The sequence below is a fragment of the Eretmochelys imbricata genome, chromosome 11 (genome assembly GCF_965152235.1).
Source record: "Eretmochelys imbricata isolate rEreImb1 chromosome 11, rEreImb1.hap1, whole genome shotgun sequence".
NCBI classification, from domain to species: Eukaryota; Metazoa; Chordata; order Testudines; family Cheloniidae; genus Eretmochelys; species Eretmochelys imbricata.
Genome location: NC_135582.1, coordinates 8,067,808 through 8,080,702, shown reverse-complemented (window position 1 = coordinate 8,080,702; position 12,895 = coordinate 8,067,808). Strand labels below are relative to the sequence as shown.

At 42.3% G+C, this 12,895-nt stretch overlaps 2 protein-coding genes across 2 annotated transcripts in view; one reads left to right on the top strand and one right to left on the bottom strand.

Annotated features, from left to right (window-relative positions):
* The window catches only part of TMEM177 (transmembrane protein 177), a 56,057-nt gene that overhangs the window by 10,935 nt on the left and 32,227 nt on the right, over positions 1–12,895 (bottom strand). The window lies entirely within an intron of this gene.
* Positions 1–12,895, top strand: part of LOC144272360 (fibrinogen-like protein 1-like protein) — a 57,924-nt gene that overhangs the window by 39,663 nt on the left and 5,366 nt on the right. Inside the window, exon 2 of the mRNA XM_077830362.1 lies at positions 10,584–11,137. Within this exon, the coding sequence (XP_077686488.1) occupies positions 10,584–11,137 (554 nt within the window). The remainder of the gene's footprint in view (positions 1–10,583; positions 11,138–12,895) is intronic.

Here is a 12,895-nt window from a genome sequence, read left to right as displayed (position 1 = left end):
ATCATTGACAACAACAAAAGAAAGCATCGCCATTTGTAAACATTAGAAAAGTGGCTTCCTGGATTTGAAAAGAGTATCCATGTGATCAACTTCATATGGGTTACTGAAAGAAAGAAATGGTCCTTTTTCTTTAGCCCTTTCTAGGATGTCATGAGGTTTTTAGCATTAGCTAATTATCTTGCAGGACAAATTTGCATGTGATAATCACATGGTATTGTAACTACATATCATCATATCGCAGTGGAGCAGCAGAGTGTAGCATTGCTCTGTGATTACTTTTTTGTTGGCACCTAGAGATATTTCAAGCCTCTTTCAAGCAATTGTCAGATCATGATTTCAGGATGCCTAGTTGCCCATTCAAAATAAGAATAATCCCAGAAAAATCTGGATGAGTGACATCCCGATAAGGTAATGGGCATGGAGAAAAGGGGTGTCATCTGGACCACACAAAGCTTTATACTATGAAATAAAATCTGAGCAATTTCTTCCTATTTTTATTTTCTGTACAGTATGTTACAGGAAAATTACACTCATTTTTTCTGTGGCAACAATCTCACGATCTCTTTTTACTTTGCCCAGACTTCCCTCCTCACTGTTTCTATTGTATCCTTCTCCTACTTCTCTCTTCACACCTTCTTCTATGCCACCCCTGTGCTTGCAACTGTCCTTCTGGCAGGATTTCCAGCCAGAACAAAGGAGTGTGTGAGACAATCCCATTATTTCTAGATTGGTCAGAACTTGGTTATCCATCAGTATCCACCAGATTCTAGATATATGGATCTGGATACTGCTCCCTGACTCCTTTCTTCCTCCCTCCTGAGGCTCCTTCCAACTGTCCTCCCAAATCCCTGAAAAAATTTCCCTCCTGTTCTTTCCCTCTCATGCATTGCAGCACCCCTCAGGAATTCTCAAGATCCTCAGCATCCTTTATTTCATGTTCCCACTGGAGACAATTCCCTTCCATGGACCTTCCTGAACCCTGACAGTCCTACTTGTCCCCTCCCTCTGCTACCTAGGGAAGAGATCTTAGGCATCATGGTAGGCAGCAGAGAAAGTCACAAAGGTTGGGAAAGGAAAAAAGGGTCTGTGATGGTGGCTGGAGGCTGCATGGGGGAGTCAGTCCATATGTAAAAGGTTATCACCACATAGCAGCAGCCATTTTACTAACTATCTGGACCCAGTTTGCATTTTGAAATCTTATTTGTATGAAGATGAATCCAGCAATATGACTAGCTTTGTGTATAAATCGATCATGGTTGGGAATCTGTCATATATCCCTAACTAGAAGCAGGAATTATGGAGAGATCTCACATCAGAGAGCTCATTCTCGAGACTTTCAGCTAAACGCTGCAGACTCAGGAAGCTTGGATAGATTCTGAATACGCATAACAAGAGCAGCCTTCCAGATACTGGCAGTTACGAGTTCTGGGAGCACATTCACAGATTTGACATACTCAGATACCAGCTTTCTTGTGAAGTGTGTTGTTTTTGTTTTTTAATGTGGGAACATAAAGAAAGTTTCATCTTTAACACTCTCCAACAGAATCTCAGTAAATCAGTAGCAGGACTGGACAAAATGATCCAAACAAAACCAGAAAGAACAAAGAAAGTTTAATTTCCTAGCTCTGGCTCTTACCAGAGCAATATATCAGGTTACACTCTCAATGGATAAAGTTACTCTTATTTCATTTCCATCCCCTTCACAATAGTTAACCTCCTTTTCCTGCATATTTCCCATGTTCAGGGAGCCATGGCAGGTGGAATCTGCTTCAATGCTCGATGACTATTGCCCATTTCCCGGTTTCAAATCTAGTTCTTGGGTGTCAAGAATTATTACTTTCTACACCGCTGAAAAACTCTGCTAGCTTGTGAAAGCTTTGCTGGCAAATTCAATATTTCTTTTTGAGAATCTTCCCCTCCCCCCCCCCCCCCAAACACACACACGCCCTCTGCTGGAATCAGCGAAAAACATACAGTTTGAACATGAGCCCTAGAAAAATGGAGCCTGGTCCGAGGCAACAATTATCGTCAGTGTCTCCTGCTGCAGTGGTAGGCAGGACACAAACAAATATCTCCCTCATCCCAGCAGTAAGCTGATCATTAGGTCAATAGGAAAAGCACGTAGCGTACATATGTTTCTCTTAGGTGACGGTACACTAGAGAGCTTGCAGCGGCGCAGCTGCACCAAGGCAGCTGCGCCTAAACTCTCCAGTATAGCCGCTCTAAGCCAACAGGAGAGAGCTCTCCCATCACCTTCATTAATCCACCCCCAGTGAGCAGCAGTAGCGATCGCTGTCCACACCGGCGCTTAGGTCGGCGTAACTTACGTCGTTCAGGAGGGTGGTTTATTTGCACCCCTGACTCACATAAGTTATACCGACATAAGCGGTAGTGTAGACCTAGCTAATACTGCAGCTGTTCCTTTGTTTTCTCTCTGCCATCAAGTCATCGTTGATAACGCCCACTGGCAGTAATAGCATGGGGAGGGATATCAGTTCCTTACATGATTGCAGCAAATCAGTGGTTCTGAACATGCAATATGAATATGGGATTTTGCATCTTCAGTAACATGAACCAGAAGTTGATTATGGCTTGGGATACGCGCATGAACCAGAGCAACAGGAAAGGTCTTGGAATTCTGTGCACAACATAGATGGTAGCGGTGCACAGCTCTGACACTGTAGATGTCCCCGTAACTTTACAATTATGCAGAAGTAGTAAATTGGAGTGAGGCTGGTTGCAGTCAGAGAGGAGAATAAGTGCTGAGATTTAAAAAGACAGTCCTACAAGGATCTATGCTATCATCTCAGAACTAAAATGGTTTCCCCAGTTCGAGTGTCTCAGGCAGTAGGACACCGAGAAAGAGCAGTCAGCCTTGTAATAAAGAGCATTATAGATTTTCAGATTAATCTAATGCAAGATCATTAATAATTCATACATGTGGTCTAATAAAAGTAATAGAAAAATCAATAGAAGAATCAAGCCTTGTCTGAGAAATATAATAGCCATTTCATGGTACCTTTAGGTACCCCCAGCCCCCTTTTTTTTTTTAACAATGAGAACTATCAGGTTTTTGGATTAGTCAAGTAAAGAGTTAATAGTCTCTAAAGTAGTCTAAACATGATTACAGATTAAAAATAGCTTTAATAATTAAATTGGACCCTGTCTGTAGAAAGTGATGTGAGTAATTCTGCCACAAAGTGCTTTTTTCTTAATACACAATAAAGAATGGCTGTTCCCAGCTCAAGAATAAATTCTCATGATTCAACAATCTCTTCTTGCCCATGTAAACTGAGTATTTCTCACAGCTCCCTTCTTAGGAGAAAATGCTCAAAGGGCAGAGAAAGATAAAAATGAAAGAATCCCAATGTCCAGGGGCCTTTAGTTGAATAACAGCTCAGTCATGCACTGAAGTAAATGCTTTTGCTCAAAAGCATTATTTCAGATTTAAATTCATATGTTCAAACCATCTCATATTGAAGTTCACTGTGCAATTTTGCTGTTAACACTTCCTGTTTAGACCACTGTGCGGATTACTATGCAGATTACCCCAGATTACCTTGGAACTCCTTGAGCACACAGGAGTAGGTGGCTGCTTTGCGCTTTACTCCTCCTCTCTCCCTACAGCAGAGGAGGGGAGTGTTGGGGAATGGACAGAGACTTGGTTCTAGCCCTCCACATGACACCCACAGCAGCTGTGCCAGCATGGGGAGTGTAATAATTTTCTGCAGGAACAGACCAACAGCAAATCACTGCAACCTGGAGCAAGGGGAAACAGGACTGAGAAAGGTGTCTCTGAGGCAAAGCCATAGGAAAGTTTGAGTGGTGAGGTAGGGCCTAGAATAAGAATGGTTTAGTCCTAGAGGGATACCAAAAATCAGAAAGTGTGTGTGTGGAGATGGCTGTCTATAACGCCTCCATGCTTGAATGGGATGCTTTAAATTGATTTTGACAATATCAAGGTGTAATAGAAAGAGAGAGCCTGAAATATGAAGCCTTGTCTCAGAGGCCCGGTGTGAGGCCTGAACTAAAGTAAAGTATTCTGCACAGGAGAGTGATTATTAACTGGAAAGAGGGTTGCTTTGAGGAGATATTTGTGTAACTAAGCCCATTGTACTGTACAAGACCAAATATACTCTGGGTCCTCAAAAAATAGAGGGAGGCCAAAGATGGATAGTGATAAAACGGTTTACTCTAAGCCAAAGTAAAGAACCGAGGGTTGAATATGGGCCTAAGAATGGGGCTGTTCTGTTTTTGCAGGCTCAGACCTTTGGCTATGGCTAAGGAATGCACAGCACAGCTCAGGAAGGAGAAGGCATAAATGGCCTCTGTACTCTCCCACTGTGTGTTGGTCTGGTCCCAGATTGCTCTAAGTAAAGCTGCTGTTAATACCACTACGGGGACTATGCAAGTGGGGTGTATGGGAACCCTGTCCACACATTCTTTCCTTAGCCAAATCCCCTATGCCTCCATCGTAGATGATTCTCCCAAGGCCGGCTATTTCTCATTTTGGAGCTGATTTGTATCTGCGGTGCACCCCCAGCAGAAGATTTGGACCCCCGAGTCCAATCTTATGAACTGCAGTCATGATTGGCCATTCATATTTAGCCCAGATGTAAGAAGGGCTACAATTTACAAAGTTGACAAGATGGTATGACTCATTTACAGACACGTTTGTTTCAGTCAACATCATTTATGGTATTTGGGCTATGGTGCACCTCCTAGTGCACCAGGAACTTCTTCAGATTACATCTCCTGCAGTAGGGGTGGTTAATCTGCAACGTGACTCAAATGTGACTGCATCATAAAAGCTACATGCTTCCAAGATTGCTTTGTGCAAACAGAATTAATTATTTGCTTTGCCAGCCTATCTGGTATAAAATAATAGCAGATAAGCTAAACAAAACTCATTTGCCTTATCTCCAGCATCTGCCATAAGATCATTGTCTTGTACCTAGGAAGACAATAGGAGTGAAGTAAGTTCTAACCCATATTTTCTTTCTAGATCTGCTTCTTAAATGCTTTCCTGGAGGTTTAGCATGATAGATTATGCTGGAATTGGGGCGATGGGTGAAGGTTACCAACAGCTTCGTACAGAATGAAATAAGGGTGATGAGAAAAAAAAAGAATCAGACCTGTTACTGATGCTTCTATTCCAAATGAAAGAAAACAAGTCTGTGTGGTTAGGTATGTCTGCTACTTGCAGGGTATATGCATTGCTGTTGTTCAAAACACTGTTTAATACTGAACCCCAACTATCCAAACGACCTTCATTTTGAATCTCTGGTACAAAACACTTGCCACAAACTGTTTCCTATCAATCCATTAACATGTACAACATTTCCTATTGCTTTGCAAATAACCAAACTTCTGTACCACTGTCAAGGACAACTTAATTAGTAACCACACAAGAGGAGACTCTTTTCTCGTTTCCTATTCTGTTTGTTGATTTGCACTGCCTTCCTAAATATCTACGACATTTGAGAAGAAGTAGTGACACTGGAGAGATATTTTTGCTGATGTGGAGTTTCTAGACTGCTTTGTGAAATATATCTGAATCTTTACATCTTGTCATACTTTATCTCTGGCTCCAGTAATCTGTATTTTTTGTCATTTGCGTTGCCAACTAATTCAGCTTCTAATGAGCTTTTATAGCAAAATAGTACTAATTCTGAACAAAAGTTTTGTAATATGCAGAAAAAAAAGATTTAAGGAAAAATTTATTCTTGGCGTCATTCCACTGAAATCAATTATCCAATTGTTCAGTTTATTATATTACTGTTTGTCAGATTTAGGCAAGTGTGAATTAAGTAAGAACAGGTTATACAAACACCTTTCAGGGATGGTGTCGATATACTTAGTCTTGCCTCAGAGCAGGCAGCTGGATTAGACAGCCTCTCAGAGTCCCCTTTAGCCCTAATTGTCTATGGTTCTATTAATTAGGTTCCCTGCGGCTTCTATGGCCTGATTTACAGAAGCGCTGAGTACCCGCAGCTCTCATTGACGTCATCTGGACTTATGGATGCTCAGCACTTCTGAAAGTAAGGCCTGGATAGTATTCTGCATGACAAAGGACAGAAATATCTATTAGCTAATAGCAATTCATTCTACCATAACTTAAAGAGATGAATAATTTACACTGTCATGTGCACACATTACTAAAATAGGTCGAATAATTCATTGCAAATCTGGGCAATTTTTTAATCAAATACTTCTCATGAATAAATGTTTTCCTTATTCAGTGCCTCCATAGATGGAGGAATAATAGTATGCAGCTAATACTTCATGCAAGTATTGGCATTACCCCTCCCCCCGTTGAATTTCCAAATCAATTTCTTAATTGTTCATTATTACTGATTCATTGACCTAGAAGCTATACTGCTTAATAGACAGTAAAAGTACCAGCCTCAGACAGCTTACAATCTTAGACCCCAACCCTGTAAGCCACTCCAAACAGGCGTGTCTCTATGCTTACGCGAAAGATTTGCAGGATTGGTCCCCAAAGCAGAGAACAAAATGAGGGAAGACAAAACAGAGGGAGGAAGTAGGGAAAATAGAGAACAAGGGTTACAAATATAACACCATGAGTTGGCTTAGTAGAACTGTATAGATTGGTGGGGATATTTTTTGTTTTGTTCTGTTCACTGCCATTGTGATTTGTTTTCTCATCTTTGCTTACTATCTTTTTTCTTCTTTTAATTCTTACCATTTCCAACATTCGGTTTTTAATTATTTTCAGACCTTGCCTGTTTAACTCTTGCCTACTTTCTACTTTTTTGTAACAACTCAGACAGCTTTAGGTGCCAATCCCGTGAAGGGATAATACCCAAGTAACTGTAAGCACACAAGTGATTCCGCTGACTTGTAAATATGTGTGTTCAAGGTCCGAGCCCAAGGCATTACCACTGGTTGGAAAATGCAGGGAATTTCTGAGTGGAGATCCTGTTTTATTTCCCAGCACTTTGCAACATTCTCTTATATATTAAGTTGATGACATAATATCTGCCAGTTCCTCACCTTGGATGAAATTCCACCCTGCACAGAAGCCCATCACTATTTAAATCTCCTTAGACTCTCAAAACAGGGTTTAACATGGGATTTAAGTGGTGCATAGGGCTGGTGCTAGCCCTCTGCACAGGGCTGAATCTCTCTCCGTGGAATTTCCCTATATTGTGCTGGGTAATGGGAGATGGCATTACAGCATTCCATCGTGCTAATACTTGTTAGAATAAAATACCATTTCAAAGAAGAGAGTATGGCAGGAAATTAACATTTATGATGCTGGGGGCATTGTGTTCACTATGTTATGATATATTAATCCTGATAACCTTATTCTAATTTTTTCTTTTTAGGTTTCAAAGATGAAACTTTACCTAGCCCTGTGCTTGTGTTACCTTTACTGAAGCAGAAGAAGCAAAACAAGCTTTAACAAGGGAGCAGCTCCTCTCAAAAATTGCCAACAAGCACATGTTGACAGGCCAGGAAAATAGTCTGTTAAATATACCAAAAAGCCAAGTTTATGAAGGTAACGCCCTTCTTCCTCCCCCAGATACAACAATCCAGGAAAAGCAGAAAGAGCATAAAAGATGGGGCTAGGTCTAGGAGTTACACAAAGGGAATGGAGTCAGGATGCCCAGGTTCTATTTTCCACTTTGTCAGTGACTTAACCTCTCTGTGTCTCAGCTTCACACGCTAGGCCAGAGTTAAACCAACCATCTTCTACACATAATAAATCAGGCACTTTATGCACTGGGCAGCAGTTTAATCATGCACTGTATCAGCAAAAAACCTATCATTTGTAGCTTCTTTTAAGAGAGAAATCTCATGCATTAAAAAGGGAAAGATAAAGAGAACATGGCAGAGGTGTCTTTTTAAGCTTTAATTCAATTCCTAATGCCAGATGTTAAGGAGGGAGGGGATAAGTGTGTATTAGGAGCCGCATCGAAGGTTAGCTAGTTAATGGATAAGGTGCTAGAAGATACTGCTCAAGAATATGTAGCATTGCTCGTGGGTTTTGTAGAATCAATTAAACTTGCTATTGTGTACAGCAAATATCTTCTTGTGTGCAGCTCTAATCAGGCATTACTTTAGGACATGCAGTAGAGCTTGTTGCTTGCTTGTGTATTGCTAAAAGGAGGAACAAACCAGTAATGGAGCAGGAATAAAAGAGTAAGACCTATGGAAGGGAAGTCGCATAAAAATGCACCCCTCTGTAATGTCCATTTGGGGAGAAATTCAGGAAACCCGCATATGATCAGATTATATGGAATCTTGCTGAAGAGGGGATGAGGTAGAGGGGAAATTATCCACCACCTCTCTGTTCCCCACATATGGGGCAGTTTGCAGGATTGGTGTGCAAGCCTATGGGCTGGAGTGCTGGCTGCTACCCCTCTCTACCCCCTAAGTGGAGGATCCCATCAACTCTATTTGCATAAGTATGAATTTGGTTGCATCTTCTCACTCTACCCTCAAAATTCCACTTTATCTTGGCCTATTCAAAGCAGTATAGAGCCCATTTCACCAGAGTTCTGAGGAGAAAGATGAGGCCTTTAATTCTGTATAGGTGCTCTGTATAAACTGGGCCACTGCAGGGCTTCGGTGGCATAGATCTTCTATACTCCCTTCACCAAGGGCTTCATCCTACCATGGTGTTATCCAAAAACTGGACTTTCATATGTATCACTCCCACTCATTTAATCTTTTGCTTTCTGGTTGGCGTGATTTGGGAGACCACTCTGAAAGGAAGAGGATAGAATGAATATATGTACCAGTGATCATTCATCTATGGGACGAACAGGGCGTATGTACATTCCCATGCATCAGGGTAACAATGGCTATTGATTTTATGTGAGTCACATAACAGATGCATTCAAAATATCCCTGTTCCTTGCATTTGTCTCTGCTTTAACCCTCCAGGGCTTCACACTCTGTGGAATGCTCCACGTTTTGGCTGAACATATTAGCTAGTAGTCCATGGAAGTTAGGACACTAGGCACTTTTGAAAATCCCAGCAGGTACCCACCCGCATATTTAGGTGTCTAAACACATTAGAAAATCTGGCCTTGTGTGTCTGACCCCAAACCCACTGAACTAAACAGAAGTCTTTCCACTGACTTCAATAACCTTTGGATCAGGCCCCATCCTATTTCAAAGTCAGAGACTGGTTCAGATCCACAAAGGGAGTCAGGTACCTCAACCCCAGATTTAGGTGCCTAAGTCCCAGTTTTAGGCATCATCGCAAGCCATAAAACCCCCGTTTAGCTGTCGCCTAACCTTCTAGGTGCCTAAACTCACTTGGTGCCTATATTTTTACTGTAAAAGTCCTCTTGGCACCTATATTTCTGCCTCTGGGTGTGCAGACTGCTACCTCACTCTAGGTGTCCAGGTGGCTCTCTCCCACCTAAGCCCTAGTGCAATCCATCACCCAGAGGAAGATAGGTATTCAAGATAGGTATAACCCAGGAGATGAGCTCAGAGCATGCCTACTGGATCAGGCTCCATTCAAAATCCGACAGGAGGAGAAAGTAGTGGTGGCAGTGACGGTGGCAAGCAACTTATCTAGTTTGATGGTAGAGCTTGATAAATTTATGAAGAGGATTATATGACAGATTTTTCTGCAATAGCAGGGGACTGGACTCCACGGGCCTGAGGTCCCTTCCAGTCCTGTGTATTTTATAGTGCATAGAATTTGCTCGTTGAGTTCATCAGCAATAAAAACCAACATGGAATCAGCTTGGTCTTAGCACTGCAGTTTATATCTTGGATTTTTCCAGCAACATTCAGTAGTCCATAGAGTAAGTACTCAAAGGAAAGATTCACCTGTTACTCTATTTACTAATTAGAAAGTACCTCAAGTTTCCAGCCTCCATCACCAGCAGCCTCAGCAAGCCAGCCATAGTGTAAGTTTAGGCCAAAGGGATTTAGTTATCGAGTTAAAAGGTTACAGTTTATTATAGGTCTCTAGGTTTTCTCTCTGTTCTCCAGTGTGATTCCAACAATGAATCAAAGACTGAACTTTGTCTTTCAGCTACTTGGCATCTCTTCAGGTTGCAGCTTTCTGTTATTACAGTGTGTGTATAGATATATAAAAGTGTCCCAGTACAATAAAAACCATTTACTCTCCATTTAGAGAGAGGTTAAGCCAAGGTTTGCATTTAATGACTCTACAGTATGCATTTGGCTCTCAAACTCCATGCACAGCAGATGTTCAGATTGCTTTATATTGCGCTTTATCTAGGGCAATGTCTAAATCCCAATTTAAAAATTGATTTAAGTTCTTAGGAGCCTAAGCTCGAAGGACTTTCAATGAGACTTTCAGGCTCATGTCATTTGGGCATTTTTGAAAATTTTACCTCTAGTCAAGTATGTGTCAAATGGGAAATGACTCTTTAAGAAGGTTCAGTTGACACCAGTGACATGGTCTCTGCCAAAAATAGAGGGAAACTGTGGGGGGAGATCAGAACTCCTGGCTTTTCTTAGTCTCCTCCTTGATAGAGAGACCATGAACAGGTCCTAACCTCTCCCAGGATGCAATCCACTTAACAGCCTTTGGTGGGTTTTTTTTTTCCAAAATATTTGGCAAGAGACTGCAGAGCAGCTTATCGACATGGCAGAAGACAAAGCAGACTATATGTTGTCCATCCCCAAAAATCCTCCTTGATAGTGGTCTACTGTGAGATGGAGCAAGATGGAGGGGGCTGGACAGTCCTGCAGAGAAATACAGTCAGTCAAAAAACATCCTGGGACCACTCATGGACTGCTTATAAGAAAGGCTTTGGTAATCTGGAGGGCAACCACTGGCTTGGCAATACATTTATATACCTCTTAACAAGGCAAAATGCCTTTGCTGTAAGATTTGTCATTGTCAATGCTGATGGTGAAAAAAGGTATGCCAATTACCATAGCTTTGCGCTGCTGGATAGTGAGGGAAATGGTTATGCTCTGAGGTTAGGGGACTATTCAGGTGATGCAGGAGATGCTCTGACCATTATTTATGAGTCAGGCATTCATGATAACATGAAGTTCTCCACTTTGGACAAGGATCAAGATAGGAGGATCCCTAATAATTGTGCCCTAAACTATGCTGGAGGCTGGTGGTATGACAGTTGTCATTCCGCCCTCCTAAACAGTGATAATGGTATTTACTGGAAGGGTTTGTGTACTGAATACAAGCCATGCCAGTCAGCTTATATAATGATTAGACCAAATGGGAAAAACTGTAACAGACATACTAAATTTTAATTATTTGTTCCTCATCAGCTAGCAGCCTTTTCTGCTTATATTAGCTCAACTTTATTATTCTTATTCTTTCCCCATGTGTAGAAAGAATAGTAAATATGGCAGGCGACCAGCTTGGCTTCACAGGGAAATCCTTGCTGATCTTGAACACAAAAAAGAAGCTTACAAGAAGTGGAAGATTGGACAAATGACCAGGGATGAGTATAAAAATATTGCTCGGGGATGCAGGAGTGAAATCAGGAAGGCCAAATCACCCCTGGAGTTGCAGCTAGCAAGAGATGTTAAGAGTAACAAGAAGGGTTTCTTCAGGTATGTTAGCAACAAGAAGAAAGTCAAGGAAAGTGTGGGCCCTTTACTGAATGAGGGAGGCAACCTAGTGACAGAGGATGTGGAAAAAGCTAATGCACTCAATGCTCTTTTTGCCTCGGTCTTCACGAACAAGGTCAGCTTCCAGACTGTTGCACTGGGCAGCACAGCATGGGGAGGAGGTGACCAGCCCTCTGTGGAGAAAGAAGTGGTTCGGGACTATTTAGAAAAGCTGGACGAGCACAAGTCCATGGGGCGGGATGTGCTGCATCCAAGAGTGCTAAAGGAGTTGGCAGATGTGATTGCAGAGCCATTGGCCATTATCTTTGAAAACTCATGGAAATCCGGGGAAGTCCCGGACGACTGGAAAAAGGCTAATGTAGTGCCCATCTTTAAAAAAGGGAAGAAGGAGGATCCTGGGAATTACAGGCCAGTCAGCCTCACCTCAATCCCTGAAAAAATCATGGAGCAGGTCCTCAAGGAATCAATTCTGAAGCACTTAGAGGAGAGGAAAGTGATCAGGAACAGTCAGCATGGATTCACCAAGGGCAAGTCATGCCTGACTAATCTAATTGCCTTCTATGACGAGATAACTGGCTCTGTGGATGAGGGGAAAGCAGTGGACGTGTTGTTCCTTGACTTTAGCAAAGCTTTTGACACTGTCTCCCACAGTATTCTTGCCAGCAAGTTAAAGAAGTATGGGCTGGATGAATGGACTATAAGATGGACAGAAAGTTGGCTAGATTGTCGGGCTCAACGGGTAGTGATCAATGGCTCCATGTCTAGTTGGCAGCCGGCATCAAGTGGAGTGCCCCAAGGGTTGGTCCTCGGGCCGGTTTTCTTCAATATCTTCATAAATGATCTGGAGGATGGTGTGGATTGCACCCTCAGCAAGTTTGCAGATGACACTAAACGGGGAGGAGAGGTAGATATGCTGGAGGGTACGGATAGGATACAGAGGGCCCTAGACAAATTAGAGGATTGGGCCAAAAGAAATCTGATGAGGTTCAACAAGGACAAGTGCAGACTCCTGCACTTAGGACGGAAGAATCCCATGCACTGCTACAGACTAGGGACCGAATGGCTCGGCAGCAGTTCTGCAGAAAAGGACCTAGGGGTTACAGTGGACGAGAAGCTGGATATGAGTCAACAGTGTGCCCTTGTTGCCAAGAAGCCCAATGGCATTTTGGGATGTATACATAGGGGCACTGCCAGCAGATTGAGGGACGTGATCGTTCCCCTCTATTCAACATTGGTGAGGCCTCATCTGGAATACTGTGTCCAGTTTTGGGCCCCACACTACAAGAAGGATGTGGAGAAATTGGAGAGAGTCCAGCGAAGGGCAACAAAA